Source organism: Camarhynchus parvulus, chromosome 1 (assembly GCF_901933205.1).
Source record: "Camarhynchus parvulus chromosome 1, STF_HiC, whole genome shotgun sequence".
Lineage (NCBI taxonomy): Eukaryota > Metazoa > Chordata > Aves > Passeriformes > Thraupidae > Camarhynchus > Camarhynchus parvulus.
In genome coordinates, this window is record NC_044571.1 from 33,843,449 (window position 1) to 33,860,752 (window position 17,304).

A 17,304-nucleotide genomic window follows, 5' to 3' on the forward strand; every position below is an offset into this window, starting at 1 on the left:
TGTTCTTTAAAACTTCTTTATAAAGGCATTATGTGCTCATCAGCTATTCTTTCAGAGAAAGACATAGGGCAAAGTAGAGTTAAATACTAAGACTCCACTGTGCACACTAAAATAGAGCAGTACCTTGAGTTTCTCCCATGAGTTCACCACAGATTTAAAAAGAAAACAAAAGTCATCTGAAGGTTCAATTCACCAAGTTATGAATTTAAAAACAAGGGCTTATAAAAAGATGCATATTCTAGAATAAGAGTTTTGGGAAGGATGTGTTTATTCTTTTTTAAATGAATGATAGTGGTGGTGAGGCTGTACTTTAGTAGAGAGAATTCATATTAACTGTCCTGCTGCATTCTTACCCGTCATTCCACTGCTCACTTGCTGCCTCTTCTGCTACCAAGATATCATACTCTTCAGCAGCATATTTCTCCCAGTCAGAGACCTCTTGACTTTCACCTTCACCATCCTAAACAAGCATGTTGCATGTTAGACAAAACAGTATTAATTCATTAATTTAAACACTATTAATTGCTAAGCACATAGCTATAAAGACTTCTAAAGTCTCATACTTACCCGCAACATAGAGAACTGATCCTTCTGTTCATGGTCAAGGTATTTTTCAATGTTGAAAAAAGTATCAAAGAACACATTTGTCAGCTTACATCGCTTTAAATCATGCAGAGTAATTTTTCCTGTAAAGAAGATTATGAGATAAGATTATTAGAGAGAAAATTATTAGATCTCAAAAGTGGAGGAATCAAAAGGTACATTACCATTACTCGGTCATCACTGCTTAGCAACATTTGTCACTGATCCTCAATGCAATGGGAGAGATGCAAACAGATGAAATACATACCTAGAGATGTGTCCTTCAAAGTGTACAAAACTTGAAATGGTTCAGATTTTTTTCCTTGCTGTGGTTGTCATATCCCACAGCCTGTCAGAATGTTGAAGTGAGATGCAGTCTACAACCCTCAGGTATTAAAAATCCTTTAAGGTATTTGTTTAAGCTTCCTCAAAGATAGAAGTCTCTAGTGAGTTAGCCATTCCCTCCCAAGGAGTGCTTGGGTAGCAGGTAGGAATCTCCTATGGTAGCAGCCCTCTCTCTTCCCTGACTTGAGCAGACAAACGTACGACAGCGATGACAGTGTGTGACTATGCTTCATACAGATGAATTTTTCATAGAGTCAAGGTTGCCACACTTGTCCAGTCTGATCAATATTTACTGCTTGAGAGGAAAGCTAAATGCACAGAGGTGTTTTGTTTGATTTTTATAGTGTGATACTTTAAACACTCAAATCAATGGATGTGTTAAGCATTAGAAGTATTTGTCAGGTTGCTCAGAAATGTTACCCTATTTCAAAGCTGAATACTGAAGCTTCTGCAGAAAGGCTAAAAAATATGAGATACACAAGGGAAGGCAGATGACTATCCTTACAACTCCCCTTTATTGATTCACCTGGAATACAGACAATCTTCCATTGTTAATCAAATACGAGCTAACTGAAGATGTTATGGAACATGAGTTCAATAAAAGCCAGACTTGGAACAGTATTTCCTCAGCATACTGTCCCAGCCTCTAACAAAGTGTAACTCAAGGACATCACATGGAAGCAAAATCCAAATCCCATTTGTACATGGTTGCCATGCTTGCATCTGTCATGAAGGGTCCCAGTGTGTCCTGCTGGCTCGTCACTGGTGCTGCAGGAGGACACAAATCCCCCGTGGCACCTGTGCCCTATCTGTCAGACCCACACAGATGGCTGGTGCACAGAGCCATTTCAAATGGCAGCAGCTCTCCACAAGCAAGCAAATTATTTGAATCCTAGTTACATAAGCTCCCAGTTTAAGTTAGACTCCTATATTTGGTTCATTGATTTGCTCTCTAGTTTCCATTTATTGCAATGGGAGCTTAGACACGTAACATTTGTGTAGATGCCTACCACTCTCTCTCAAACACCAACAAAACAGGAGTAAAATTTAAGTAATTAATTCAGGTCTCCAGAAATGAAAGTTTGCTTTTCAGCACACAGAGCATTCTATAGAAACTGTATCACAGTATAGCCATAACTTTATGAAAATGTCTTCTTTTGTTTCAAAGCTACAAAGTAAAACATCAGTTTATGCTGCTAGTTTTTTGTATTAGTAAAACAGATTTTTTTCTTAATCTACCTTTTAAATTTTTGTTACCCTGAATAACTCATCTTGGTTTTGTTTGATAGCCTTCTTTTATCATCCTCATGATATAGAGGAGATACATCAATCTTGTTTTATTTTAAATGCAGAACAGAAACATTATTATAAATGTCTTTTAGAAGCATAACACAAGACTGGAAGGGAACTACCGAGCTCAAGAGGTGATTGTGAGCAACCATAAAACACAAATGTGCTTCTCAGAGCTTGGCTCACTTCGTTTTAAATGCCCCCTAGCCCCCATGCACTACACAATGTTGGTCTAAGACTTCCAGATGAATCACACTTAATATTCCTTCTTAATTTACAATTTTTATCTGCCTTTAGTGATGTGTTTTCACTAAGCAAATCCATTTTAACTTGTTTCAATAAGAATATCAAGCTTTATGTTCTAATTTTGAGCCATTTCAATTCTCTCAGAATGCAAAAAATCCCATCTCAATAAATGACAAGTGTCTTTTTAAAAAATTAGGTTTCTTGTAATTTAAATATTCCTAATACTTTAAATTTCTTAACAGAAAGAAAGTGGGCAATAAAGATGACTTACTAATTGGTCATCTAACCATAATTGTATAGAACATCATGCTCACTTCTTGTTTCAGGTGTAAAATGTAAACTGAGGTTTCATCAGCTAAAGATGATACAAAGCCAAATGCAGGACAATAGAATTCAGGCCTAGGAAAGGTCAAATGTGAAAAATAGCCAAAAACTCAGAAAAGTTTATTGTTCTGTTAATTTTAAGCCCCTTGTCACAAATTTCCTAAGGGCAGCTTAGGCTTCTAATGTAAAATAAGTCAATACTAGTCTAAGAAACAAACACTGCTTAGGAACTGTTCCCTCCAGAGAAACTCAACTAAATGAGCACTGGAAGAGGTGAGAAATGAGTGAACCATCAAGAGGTTTTCCTGAGAGCTTCACCTCAGCTAGATAGTGACAAGGTTTTACTTAAGACTAAATGTGGCTACAATCACAAAATGAAAGTTGATGAGGAATTTTAAAGCAGCATATTAAATTTTAGTATGGAAAGAATGCCTGCTTGCTGTTGGATGACCAATCAATTATTAAGCTTTAACAGATGTCAGTGAAAAGACAACCTCAAGGCATTTTATTTGTATGACTGATTGCTCTTAAGACTGCACTAACTCCTAAATCCAGAGAAACAGAAGTTAAAGATGGAAAAGGAGTTTATTACCTTCATGTTGTGGCTTTACAAGATCCAGCATCTGGCACAGACAGTCTTCAAATGGCAAAGGTTCTATGGCCATGTTCTCTAATTTTTGGCACTGTTCTTCATAAAAATATTCCAATTCATACATAGACAAAGCACCATCCCCATCAAGATCCATGCAGCGGAACCAGTATTCAATGCTGGAATTCAGTCATTAACAGCAAAGAGACAAACTTACTACAGAATTTCAATAATTCATGTTGCCTGTTTCAAAGGCAAAACTAGACTTAAGAGTACTTTCCACTAATCCATGGAAAGTATTAAACAGCAGCTACTGCTGGTTGCTGGTATTTGCTACACCATCCATTATTGCATTTGAAAACACATTTGTTAATGGTGTGAAGGAGAAGACTAAAACACATAGTTTTACATTAAAAAAGAAAATCAAGGGAGACAATGGAAAATTGAATTGTACATGACAACTGCAGTATTTTGGGTATGTTCCCATATTGAACAAGCTAGTGACATGTCGCATGATAGGTTTCTCATCAGTACCATACAGTAGCTGCACAGCTTCCCAGAGTCACTGGCATCATGAAACAGCTGCAACATCCTTACGTATGGTCCTGTTCATAAATGGACCACACACAACTTATGAAACAATAACATTGAATTAGCCTCTTTAAAGTCATTAAATTAGACTTCCACAGCTACAACAGGAGACACTGATAAACAAGGACAATGTAAAGAACTGGGCCAGTTTTCCACTCATGTTTTTTTAATAGTTTAAGCTTCTTCCATTAGAGTTGCAGCTGTTCATCAGTGGTCCCCATTTAAGGACTGGAAAAACAAAATCAGTCTTTATTTCTGCTGAAACAAATTCATTCTTACCTAGTTGGTGTTTTCTTGTCCTCTTCAGATATCAAAAACCAGACAAAATCAGCGTAGCTAATCTTCCCATCTTTTTGTGCTTTTCTACCTCTTGGAGGCCAATGAGGAAAAAGATAGAAAATTTATTTTAGAACACCTAGCTTTTACTAAGCAAAATTAAGGATTATTTTCCTTGTTGATATTAACTATTTACTCCCAAATCATCCAGTGTTCATGAAGTGCTAAATAGTTAACAGAAGAGCATCTCAATAAATTTTTGATGATCTATTATCTACAAGTACATATGCTTTTTAGAATTTCTATTCAGGTAGAAGTGATGAGAACTTAAAAGCTTTACAGAACTCCACTAGCTAAAAGTTTTGGAATGAAAATATGAAGATAAAAATGAAATAGAAATCTTCAGGAAGTAAGTGTCCATGGCAAGAACATAATTGTCTCTTTCTACTCTCATAACTGCAGTAACCAAGTAAGTTGCACATAGTCAACCTGTCTAGTAAAAAGTCAGGTAGGCAGTTCCTAGACATACTACATTTCAATAATGAAATTATTTTTTTTGTGTTTTATCTTCAAGATGTCTGGGAAAATATGGTATGTGTTTTTGTCTTGCCCAAGACACTCAGATAAAGGAATAGGCTCTAGACATATTCCTGGTAAATCTCTTATTTCAGCTTTTATTTCTGTTGATCAGTTGCTTTCTATCTCAGATACTGTGCTAGGAAACATTTCAAAAATTAATAAAATGCCATAAATACAAAAGAGGAAGTCAATCCCAAGGGGAGAAATTAAGAATGACTGTCAGAAATGTGAACTAACTCAACTGGAGGCATTTTTGTAAATTTATTGATGCAATAAGCATTGATTTTACAATTAGTACTTAAAAGCTCAGTTCTCCTTGAACATTTTACAGGTTTGAGGGATGGAAAAAGAATGATGCTAACATTTCTTCCCTCTTCATTCCCATCATACGATACCCAGTGGCCCATGTTCATATGGGTAAAGAGAGTGAAGAACTCGAACTGTGCCAAAGGTTCCAAGACCATTAGTACTACTAGAATTTAACTACAAATCTAACCTTGAAATTCACTGCTCCTTTGTGAGGGGAACCATCTTTCTCCCTTGGAATACCACAGAATTTAACAAGCAAAAATTAAATGGGATTTAGACCAGCATACAAAACAAGTACCTTGTTACTGCTCCTGAGAAGATGCGCTCTATCATCTTATTTGAAATTGCTGTGAAGAAAAGTTTGAAACAGTGTCAACTCTATGCAAGTTATTTTTGCATGTATCCTATTGAAGAGTTTACTGGAACTCTCCTCTTACATACACAGATCAGTGAGAATGATCAAGGGTAGTGCTCATTAATCCCTTTAAGTCCTTTTAGAGAGGATCACTTAACACAAAGCCTCCAAAGCAAAACTACAACCACCCAGCTTTGAATTCAAACTTAATGCAGAAATAGTAATCAAATTGCAATACAAGTAATAAAATTGGCTGATTAATAAAATTGCATTTCCCACTTCTTTGACAAGTAAATAATGTTTTCCAGTGGCAGTAAGTTTCACATGACCTTGGCAAAGAGCCAAACCAGAACTGGCACGATCACACATAATAAACATACCTTATTGATTCTGACGGGGGTCTATTTTTGACATGGTTTTGACCCATGCTTCTATTTTGAAACCATTTCAGGGATTTTACAGACATGTCTGAACTAAGCACTACTTTTGTAAAGGATATTCAATTTGTCCTTAAGAATTTGCAAAATTAAATTGCAGGTGGCACTGTATTAGTTGTGCTTTCTTTCTAAAATGTACTAACTTAAAAGAGCAGCCACTCAAATGAAAGTAGTTTTCTTTTCTCACTGTCCTAAAGCATAGTCAAACTTTAGTAGGCAAATTTTCAGAAGCAATCAAAATTGTGTTTATCCTTTTTAACGTGGGGAGTACTCCATAATCACTTTGTGCTTAGGTAAGCTTTCCAGTCCTGAAAGGAACACTATGAAGATGGACATGAGGCATCTAAAAAGAGCCCCAACAGTTCCATACAAGCTACAAGAATATTTAAAATAGGAACAAGCATGCAAGACTATAGAATCACAGTCATTGCATAGTATACATGCAGCAAATATAAACCTGCTAAGTAGTGCTTAACAGTATTAAAGCAAAACACACTGCAGCTGAGTTAGCAAAACTCCAAATAAGCCAAGTACCTGAACGTATGTTTGCCTTTTCTACTCCTTCCATATCTTGCCATAAAAGTAACGCTACTTGAATAATGTCAGTAAAATGGGATTTTGTCCAAGATAACAACCCAAAATTGCCAAATAAAACCATTTATAATACACCAACATGTAAGTGATATTTGCCCTACTTCTTTGTCAAGATCAGAATTCAAATTCAGAATTTTCCTCAAATGTGGTATTTGTAGATGCAAAGTAGCATCACAGATGACTTGTCCTGCTTTAGTTCACTGAGTCAGCAGGACCAGCTACACCAACAGACTCAGGAAACTGTCCTTGGCATTAAACAACTTCCTCAGCTCAAAGTTTACAGGTCATTTAATACATGTAAACAAAGGTGCTTCATTTGTCATACCATAATCATTATGTCGAGCTAAATCCTTCCGATCAATATAGAGGTCATGGTCTGTGTCCAGCTCCCAAAATTTGCAATAGATAACATAAAAATGTTCATATGAGAAGTACTCTGTCAGCTGGTTAATATCAGCTTCCTCTTCCAATAATGCCACATTCTATTATCAGAAGGACAAACAGAACATATTAAATAGTTTGTAAGACATTTATTTTTTGAATGATCTGAGTTCTCATAATCAAGTTAATATCTAATGCTATTTCAGTGGAACAATTTTTGTTTTCAGGGACAATGCACATCATATAGTGTGACAGCAAAACTGAACACACGGCAGAAAATGAATGCATTCACAAAAGAATGAGCAGATCAGACCAACTTCTGCTACACACAGTTACATGTATACAGTTCCAGACAGAAAAAGTTACATTTAAACATATTCTAATGTATGAGAATTAATGCAATTGGGTCTTCATTACTTTTTGGAAAAGGAAGAAATGCTATTTATGTTACTCCCTTAAGTCTTCAGTTAATGCAGTTTTAAAACTTCCAGAAATATCTGTCTTGCAAAATTTTAGATATTACAAACCTGCAAAAAGTTGCTTTTCCTGAGCTCATTACAAGTTATTTTCCCAGACCAGGACCTATTTACTGTATAAAATATTCTCTGTATGACCTGCAAGAAAGAGAAAATGGAAAGAAACTTTAGCTATGGTAATTAAATACCCATCCAAATATTTCTCAAAGATGTTTTAGTACAGCTGCATTAGAGAGCTCCATGTTTCCCCTATTTCTATTGTTCTCATTACTTAGAACTTCTCTTGTGTCATATTATCCACTATTCAAACCACTTCTAAATCTATATCTAAGCTCATCTAGGTAAGTTTTATTTCAATGCTGCAGTACCTATATCTCACTCAGTAATGTTGCAGAGTATTTATGTGCTATTCAAAAAATGTATATTGGCGATTTCACTACCTCAAGTCTTCCAGATCTACAGGACATAATCAAATAAACCTATTAATGTATCTTATTTCAGATTTAAAGACCTGCATTTGCTGTGAGACTGTTTTACTTCATAACTGAATTTACAGAAATAGAATTGGGACTGCTTAAGGATCAGAGTACAGCAGATGTTGCTACTTCTGAAGTCTACAAACACAACAAATTTACATCTGACAGAAATCTTTCCTGCAGGTGCAAAGAGAATGTTTTTCCCCATTTAACTCCATTCTATTTGGAAGTTCCTTGAAAAAAACCCTTGTTAATAGCATTAAAAGTACATTAATATTTTCCAAGTGAAGAACAACAAAAAAAATCTATGCAAGAAAGACAACTAGTTCTTGTGCCATGACTGATACTGGAACCAGAAACAAACACATCCATATGAGTACTCTACACATTTTTAAAAATAAATTTTACATGTACTTCAACTCAATAATCTTACAGGTCTTTTTCAAACTAATGGTTCTATGGCTATTTTAGGCAACTCATGCATTTGCTATAATTTTCTTAGATTTAGTTTACAAACTAAAGACTTGAAATAAGACTTTAAAATATATTTTTTCTGCTACTTAACTGAATTCAGTATTCACCTCAATTAGTTTGACTTAAGACAACCAGGTGTACATTTCAAGTCAGTCATTCACCACTAAACAAAACAAAAAAAACCCCAAAAAACAAACAAACAAAAAAACCACCCCAAGCATATTATGAACTATAACTGCTCAACTGGTGATTATACCTGCTAATTGGCAAGACTCAGTAATGCATGTGTAGTGTTTCATTTGCAAGAGAGCAGGTACTAAAATCCCCTCTCCTTAGGAATCCCTTTCTTGCAATTAATATGTCCTCCCAACTACAAGCTAAGCTCTTTATCACTTCAGACTTCAATTGTAGTAAATCAATAATGTAAACTAAGCAATCATTTTAAAATTACAAATAGAAGAATAATATACTGATGAAGTTTTGAAAGAAAACGTAAAACTGTAGAGCAGCAAGCTCCTCTGTTCTTACTTTGAACAAGAACAGCTGGTTCAATGACTCCAGACAGAAGAATAGATTATCCTGCTTCTGAAACTTAATTAACTTAATTCTAATTGTGAATTTAGGGAAGACCCATTTTTTGGCTTACACTACAAAGCAATTTTTTCTAAAAAGGTTTTTGCCTTAGCTTTGCAACTTAATCCATCTGCATGCCATTATCTCATCTGTTATACATTTAACTGGTCTAAAAATAAAAACAAAATTGGATGTTTGGTAAAGACAACTGGGAACAAACTTAAACTATTTTCTAAAGTAAACTGATGCAGAGTATAAGAAAATTGTCAGAGAATTGCCTTTACTATTCTGCAGAGTGCTTTGTCAGAAGGGAGAAGAAATGCTGCAATACAGAAACTACAATTTCAAGAACTCATAGTTCAGATATGCACCTAACATCCTGGAAGAATAAATTTAGTATCTCATTTGTCACAGCAAACATTTTTAACTTATTTCAGCTCTATCTTGGCCATATATAATTAGGCTGACCAACAAACCTATAACATATCTTAGGAGACAGACCAGATTGCTTTCATGGCTTACACAACACGTGCTAAAGAGATGTGTGTAATGTGTATGCATACACACATACATATGTGTAGGTATATACAAAAACCCAGCAGAATGGCTCATTTGGTTTGCAGCTGGATGTATCCTTTAGATGAAGCTTCATGTAGTAAGGTTAAGCTAACTGAATACAGGTATGAAATGCCTTCTTTCATCATAGGTAAAATAATCTATTATTATCATTAATAACTTGCAGGACAGAATTTTGGAAGACTGTAACAAGCTCAGTTGGTCAAAGCATGGTGCAAATAATGTCAAGGTTGTGGGTTTGACCCCTGTATGGATCATTCACTTAAGAGTTAGACTTGATTCTTATGGGTCCCTTCCAACTCAGAATATTCTTAATTTTGTTAATAAAATACTTCCAGTACTAATTTATTCAATATTGCTAGACTCAGACCTACTCCAATAAGCTGTTCCTCCAAAGAAAAGTAACCGGACATGGCAGGACCTTTTCTTTCCTACTCTTTTTCAGGTCATGCAGCAAGCTTTCACAATTTTTACCAGAGCAGGCTGTTACACAACCAAGAATCCATGAAGAAACAAAACAACTCACAGGCAGAACAATTCCTTCAATCACAACTGACAGGAGAAAGTTCTGTGAGCTCAGGTAATCATTATAACAAGAAGCAAAACCTAATGCAGCAAGACATACTTGATAGGCCAGCAAGTCTTTGTAAGAAGGATGTAACGAACAAAACCCAAATGCTCTCAAAAAAAACCTTCCACAATTTTAACCTGGGTCAAAGTGTAAGATGGATATAAGATGATCAACACTGCATGTTTCTTTTTTTTTGTTGGAGAATATTCATTAAGCTAGTTTTCACATGCACAAAGAAAGTGAACTGAATGTCATTTTGAAGAATTTTAATCTTTTGAGACTTCAGTGGAATCGACTGTCTAGTCCTCAGTTGAGAAAATTTAATGTCACCAATTTCTCCCTTGGGTACAGAACAAATACTTCAGTCACATAACCCTGGGAAGACAGGAATGAAACTTTTCATGTATAAAAACCCTCCTTGGAAGAAAAGTCCCCAGAGAGACAAGTGGCAAGTAGCTTCAATATTATCATTATTTCACTTAATACTGAACATAATCATATTAATATAGATGTTTCATTCAAGACTTCATTTAATTAATCCCAGACTAAGGTCAGGATTCTAATGAATGCAGTCTACAGCCACAATCAAGAGTTTAAAATAACAGCCTGCTCTTCATTTAATTCTCATTAACTTATCCAACACTATTACAATTCACTGCTTCTCTTACTAGTATTAAATTCAGCAATTCCTTAAAAATGTTGAGAACTATCAGGCCTAAGAAAGACTCCTTTTCCACAAAATTTCTAGTTACGTAGAAATGAAGACTTACAGCCTGCTCTAACTCTACTCTTCCCATGGGACAAAGATGCTTAGAGACATTTGACTAATCTTGATTTCCTTAGTTAACCAAAAAATAGCTTTTCCAGATACAAATCACTTACTGTTGTAATATACCGAGAATGGAATTCAGATGCTTCTTTTAAAAATAAAAGGCCTGGATGACTATTCACCACATCCTACAAAAAACAGTATCACAAGGAGTATTCATTAGTGTCCATTTAAGACAATTAGCAAAGAATAGCACACCTGCTATTCCTTAACCAAAACAGTTTAAACTAACTACCACAATCATTACTGATACCTACATTTTTACCAAGGCTTCAGACAAATCACATTACAAACCATTTAAAAATAAAATAATCTTTTAAATAAATTGGATAAACAAAAGCTTTCCTGTATTTTAGAAATATTTTAATAGGATTTTTTCCTCTATTTTAGACAGGCTGAGGATTTTGAACACTGCTGACTGTCCTAGCTTGTAATTCTGTGGCTATGATTCAGTGAAGTCAATTCAAGTTTTATTCAGTCATTTCTATAGGTGGTGTTTGCTGCTCTTCCAACAAAGATTTACTAGGATTTGAATTCATATCCCACTTCTCCTTTGCCCTCCAAAGGGCTACCTGACTTAAATAACTTTAACTGACTTATGAAACATAAAAGATTCCAATGCATATGTTATTCCTACAACTGATTTTAAATCTTACCATGGTGCTTAAAAAACACCTTACCTTATACAAAATTATTAACTGTAAAACAAGTCACTAGCATCTTAGTGGATCAGGGAAAGTCAGTTGCACTAAATATTATCAATAAACTTTAATGATTAGTTCAAGCAACTCGGGGCTTTGCCAGTTCATCATTTTGTTGTGTTCCTAGAAATAGTTTCAACTGCAACTTACTTGTAAAAAAGGAATGAAGTCTTCTTGCACCAAGTAGTTACATCCAGGGTTCATCAGAAGATGAACAAACTTCGCAGCATCATCATAGCAGGTCTGAAGTACTCTGAAATGGAAATATTTCTATTTAGTATTGCACACAGAAAATTGCTCATGCTACCTCATGCAGACATCCTAGAGCAAGGCCTATGAAACAATATTTATTCAAAAGGTCATTACAAATGTCAAACCATGCTCCAAGTGAACTTATCAAAGCAGAAGTGTCTCTTAAATTGATGTTAAAGGAGGTGGGTACGCCATGTAATCGATTACATGAAAGGACAATTTAAAGTCAGAATTAGAAAAGAACTAAAAATAAAAAGCACATTGTTCAGAAATGGCATCTACAAGTAAGGGCCATGGTTTTCACTTCTCATGAACTGTCATTTACCCAAACATTTTAAAATCTATAAACCCTGTAAATGAAGATTTGTTTATATTGAAGTATTAGTTACATTTTCCCATGTACAAGCTTGCTGACAACAGTTGATTATGGGAAAGTGTTTTATTCCTCTATACAAGACAAGATCACATTCAGAACTTAAAATATCACATTTCAATGACAAAAAAAATGCAGTACTTCTAAAAAACAATAATCTACTTACTTCCGCCACATTGCAACAAATTTATGAACTGACACGTATCCTGTTCGTTCACCTCCAGCACAATAAAACAAAGGACCTTTCCAGTACAGTGGGCATTCACAAGCCTGCAATTAAAGTACACATCAAGTCAGTTTACTGATTGCTTATCTGAGGGCTACTCTTCTATTTATAGATCCTTCAAAAATTACAAGTGTTAAGAAGAAAGCATTAGGGAAGAGATTTTTTTTTAAAAAAGTTTCGGAAACCAGCTTCACCTTCTGAAATAATCCACTTAAAGCAACTTTAGGCTGAAATCCAACAGACTAACACAGTGAGTCATGTGGCTGTCTGTCCATGCTCCAAACAGCTGAACAGATTCCATCTTAAGCTCTGCTCAAGAGCTGGATATCTTTAAGCTAAGCTCAAGACAGCACACTTACAGACCCTCTGAACTGGAGCAAATTGACATTTGTCTGGCTCAGAGGATGGCTCAACTCATCTGCATCCTTTGCACATGCATGGCACATCCCCTATCCAATTTTAAGTAGCAGGCCAGCCTGCCCTGAGAAGCAGTATTTTGCTTTAGGGCACTCAACAGCTACACATTCCCAACTCCAGTGTGAGCATAAGCACCTAAAGCCCAAGTGTCTGCAGCTGTAACAGCCAAGAGCCCAACCTGCCTAAAAGTGACTCCAGCTGGGAGCAGTCAGACATGCTGGGATCCCCAAGGGTCTCCAAAACCACTGTGAATACTGCAAGATGTGTAAGGTCACTGGAGCAAAAGTACAATTACTTCTCATGCAATAGCTTAACTAGCACTTCAAACCAAAGAAAAAAAGTGGTTTTGATGAATACTGTCCTCAGACAGTATTCTTCATGAAGGTGTCTTTCATCACTGAATTATAGGTGACCAGACCCTTTCAGCTTCCTTGCTGAGAGAGAAGGGTCTCTTCCCTACCTCCTTACTTCTATGTTGGAAGGACCTGTGGAAGACAGGGATCCTATCATTCAGCTCAGCAGTAAAAAAGTTTTGGTGAGGCAAACTCTCAGTCCTGCTCTTGTGAGCAGTCACAGTTTCTATTTTCTAGACCCTGGACTAAGTGACAGGAACATGGATGAGAACTTGAGACTCATTAGCAAGATCCATGATTTGCAGTGAGATTTCAAGCATTAATTCAATATAACAAAATGGAAATTTAAGTCCATTTTAACTAGCTTATTGTCTTTAAATTTACAGAGAAGTTTAAAAAATATTTGCTGCTTTCTAAGCTAAGTATTTTGTCACTCTGCCATAACTCTAAAGTAGCTCTTCAGGAATAATTTGAGAGCTATAATCTCAAGTTACCAAACCATGCTGTCTTTACCAGTGTCTTTGCAATGGAGGTTTAGCAGGATAAGAAAAAAAACTCAACCTGTGTGAACATCTGAAAACAAAACATATATTAGGAGTGCTTTTGCCTTAACTCTCTTGGTTAATATGGAATGGAGAATAACATACAATGTTTCTCTTTAGTATTTGGTTGTTTGTGCAGCAAAAAAAGTAGTTCAAGTTTTGTTGTAATGTTTTGTTTCTTTTTATAAGGTCATTTGAGAGACAGCTAATGCAGAAACTTCCACATAACTATTATCAACAATGTAAAATATCATTAAATACTAATGTATGGGAGATGGAAACACACAATACAAGAAAACCAAGCACACAGAACTCATCTTTCCTTTCCATAGGAGTACAGTACAAAAAGAAGATGGCCAGCAACTTCTCACCTTTGCAACCTTACCCATGTCTTCTAACGTTGCCCTCTCATTTGGAAATTCAGAAAACGTTTTCTCAATTTTGGCAATCACAGCATCTATATTTACTTTTTCCTTAGGACATCCTCGAGGAAAATAAAAAGTTGGAATGTTTTGACTATGTGGTGGTGGCAAAGTTTCTTCCTTCTTTGTTTGAACCTAAATAGATAAATATACATTTGACAGTCAAGTACCATGAAGTCACACAGTCCCCCACAGATAACTTAAATCTCTTGGTATTCTATTTTTCAACACACCTTCAAAAAGATTCCAGATTATATATTGAATAAACTATTACAGAATAAGAGCACATCAGAAAAATTGATGAGTATTTCCAAAAATGGTCATTCAGAAAAACTTCTAGGATGTTAAATACTTAATAAAAACAACTTCAATCTTCCACACATATCAAGTTTCAAGACTGATAACATTGGACAGCTTCTTGGGGACATCTGAAATTACTCAGGTTCTATTATCTGTTTCAGAAAAAAACCTTTCAACCTCCATCTTAACAGATATTATGAAAGAATTTGCTTTTGAAATACTTCTAGTTTTACAGATTCAAGGTTTTGAAATAAATGTAATAACTTTGTTACAAGCCACCAACCTATTTAATGAAGTTGTGGTGAAGATTTTGGGTTTTTTACCCTAAAAAATTATAGATTTTATAAAGGTAGTAAACAGAGGGAGCCTGCAGAGGGGTTTTTAGGGGGGTAAAGTATATACAGTGAGAGTTAGAAAGCTGTTTCTCAAGAATTGTGATACACCACATCACTAAAAAATTCCCCCAGATGACCTGTAACAAGAGAAACTTATTTAAAAGTTTTTAAGTTCAGTAAAGAAGAATTTACCTAGTAGTCAGTTTCCAAAAGAATGTCAAATAGGTCAGAGAAGCAAAGATAACAGGTAAAGTAACAACAGAGTTAGGAAACAACTCAAACGTAGCAATTAAACCAAATTAAAGTCCTTATTCCCAATACTACTATTCAAATGTAAAAACATTGCTATAGGGTGAGTGGTCCTAATGATGAATGTGTTCAAGATCCTGCATCTAATCTCTCATTTTCAACCATAACTGAGGGAAAATAAGCTCAAAATCTCTCCAAAAACCCTAACCCTTGTTTTCATTCTTTATCACCTTTGCCAGAGTGCCTGCAAAGATACCCAGCTCTTCTACCACAATTAAAGTCCTTCTTTATGTGAGTGGAAGAACTAGGTGCTTATGGACAACAGATTTTAATTTGCAGAGTTCCAGCCTCAGAGCTTTCACTAGAACACTACATATGCAAAAAAAAAAAACAAAACCCCAAAAAAACAACAACAAAAAAAAAAACCCAAAAACCCCAAAACAAACAAAAAAAAAAACAAACAAAAAAACCCAACACAACAAAACACCCACAAAAAAACGCCCCAAAAAAACCCAAGGAACTAACCTTTCTTTCCCCTTCTCTGCATTTGAGCCAGAATTCCTGTCCACAGCTGCAGAATTACCTTAACTATGTTACAAGTTTTATTTCATAGAGGAAAATGTTACCTTGAATCTGTGACACCAGGAGTCAATGTCTGTTACTTTCTATGAATCCTGTTAAGTAACAACTTTCAATATCTTATCATTGGTTCAGCAGTCCAGTTGATGAGCCAGCTTAAAATAAGAGTTCTATGGGGTATCAAAAATTCCTTCCAACTTCAGACTTCCAAAATTTTAGGAAGTCTAAAGACAGCAATGTTTTATTCTCTAGGTAAAATCACCACCAGCACTACAAATAATGTCTGTAATGGGGTGAACACCTTGTTTCATTCTACAAGCCCATCTCTACCCATCAGCACTTTCCAAGAGCCCTTGCAGTTACCCTATTTCCCCTTTTCCCCGTTTCCAAGAACTGCCTGGACTGACATAAGATTAGCTCAGTTGATCAGAGCATGGTGCTAATAACACCAAGGTCATGAGCTCAATCCCTGTACAGGTTGTTCATTTAAGAGTTGTATTTGATGATCCTTGTGGGTCCCTTCCAGTATTCCTCAGAATATTCTGTGATTCTGTGACAACCACTCCCATGGTGAGCTGCTCAAATGGCCACAGAGCAGCAGGTGGGCCAGCTCTTCAGAGGTGCCCGATGAGGAATATCTCATCCAAGAAAAAGGAAAGCGCAAATCACAGACTACTAGCATTCCCTGAATGTTGCTCGTGTCATGAGGTACATCAGCATTTTGAGGAAGCTTAGTACAAAGAGGCAAGGCATTTTTAAAATCCACAGCTAGGGATATTTAGAGCCTCAGATGGAAAATTTCTTTTAAAAAGAAAGGTAGAAACAGAGGGAAGACTACACTAGGAAAGATCCCAGGAGAAAAAGAAAAGCTATCATCAGAACCATTTGATCATTGGATACTACATTTTTTCAGAAACCACTAATTTAGATCCCTAAGTTACACAATACATGATTTCCATTGGTCCAGGTTAAAAACTGTTCTTAAATACATATGGAAATCTCAATTCAGGATTTGTAGTAAGACCAATCCAAGCAAAAGTTATTTAAAAGAATTATATGATAAGGGCTTTTTTTTATTTTTCATCTTCTAGTCTGGAACGTGTTCACAACAGTCAAAGATTATAAGGAAGAAGTTCAGCAACCAATCCAGAACTTAAGACAAACATATAGTTGAAGAAAAATTACTTTTTCTAAGATGAAAATGTTATATTGAAACATTTGAATTCAGCATGCTTACTGTAAAAATATATAATATTTAATCTATAAAACAGAATATTAATTCTAAGACCAAATACAGACTACAAATCTGTCATAGCAAGACAAATTAACTCTCCTTATACTGAAAGATGTCTATTTTCACATGCTGGTTTCTCAAAGTAGGCAAAAGAAGAAACTATAAAAAGGCTTCATTTGCATTAGCAAGTGTACGATCACTTCACAGTAATTTCTGCTAGAATTATTTGGTGCCTACATATAGGCATCTAGTGAGAATACCATCTACGGCACGAAACAGAATGCCCTTGAACATTCCTTGTGGCATCCAGCACAGCTCTCACTCTGCATCTGCCACGTGGATGTTCTGAGCATGCTAATGCCTCCTAAATGCCACCAGCAACTTGGAATGGGACAATCGAATTGTGCTGTTAATGTCAGTCAACACAGGGATAGGAACTGTACCAAAG

At 35.6% G+C, this 17,304-nt stretch overlaps 1 protein-coding gene across 2 annotated transcripts in view; it reads right to left on the reverse strand.

The window, feature by feature from the left end:
• PPP2R3B (protein phosphatase 2 regulatory subunit B''beta) overlaps window positions 1-17,304 on the reverse strand; it is a 46,948-nt gene that overhangs the window by 1,576 nt on the left and 28,068 nt on the right. For both annotated transcript variants that reach the window (XM_030958715.1, XM_030958724.1), the window contains exons 2-12: window positions 14,109-14,294; window positions 12,366-12,469; window positions 11,725-11,827; window positions 10,927-11,001; window positions 7,426-7,512; window positions 6,843-6,999; window positions 5,430-5,478; window positions 4,247-4,336; window positions 3,380-3,555; window positions 568-686; window positions 354-460 (exon numbers count right to left, since the gene is read on the reverse strand). In XM_030958715.1, the coding sequence (XP_030814575.1) occupies window positions 354-460; window positions 568-686; window positions 3,380-3,555; window positions 4,247-4,336; window positions 5,430-5,478; window positions 6,843-6,999; window positions 7,426-7,512; window positions 10,927-11,001; window positions 11,725-11,827; window positions 12,366-12,469; window positions 14,109-14,294 (1,253 nt within the window). The remainder of the gene's footprint in view (window positions 1-353; window positions 461-567; window positions 687-3,379; window positions 3,556-4,246; window positions 4,337-5,429; window positions 5,479-6,842; window positions 7,000-7,425; window positions 7,513-10,926; window positions 11,002-11,724; window positions 11,828-12,365; window positions 12,470-14,108; window positions 14,295-17,304) is intronic.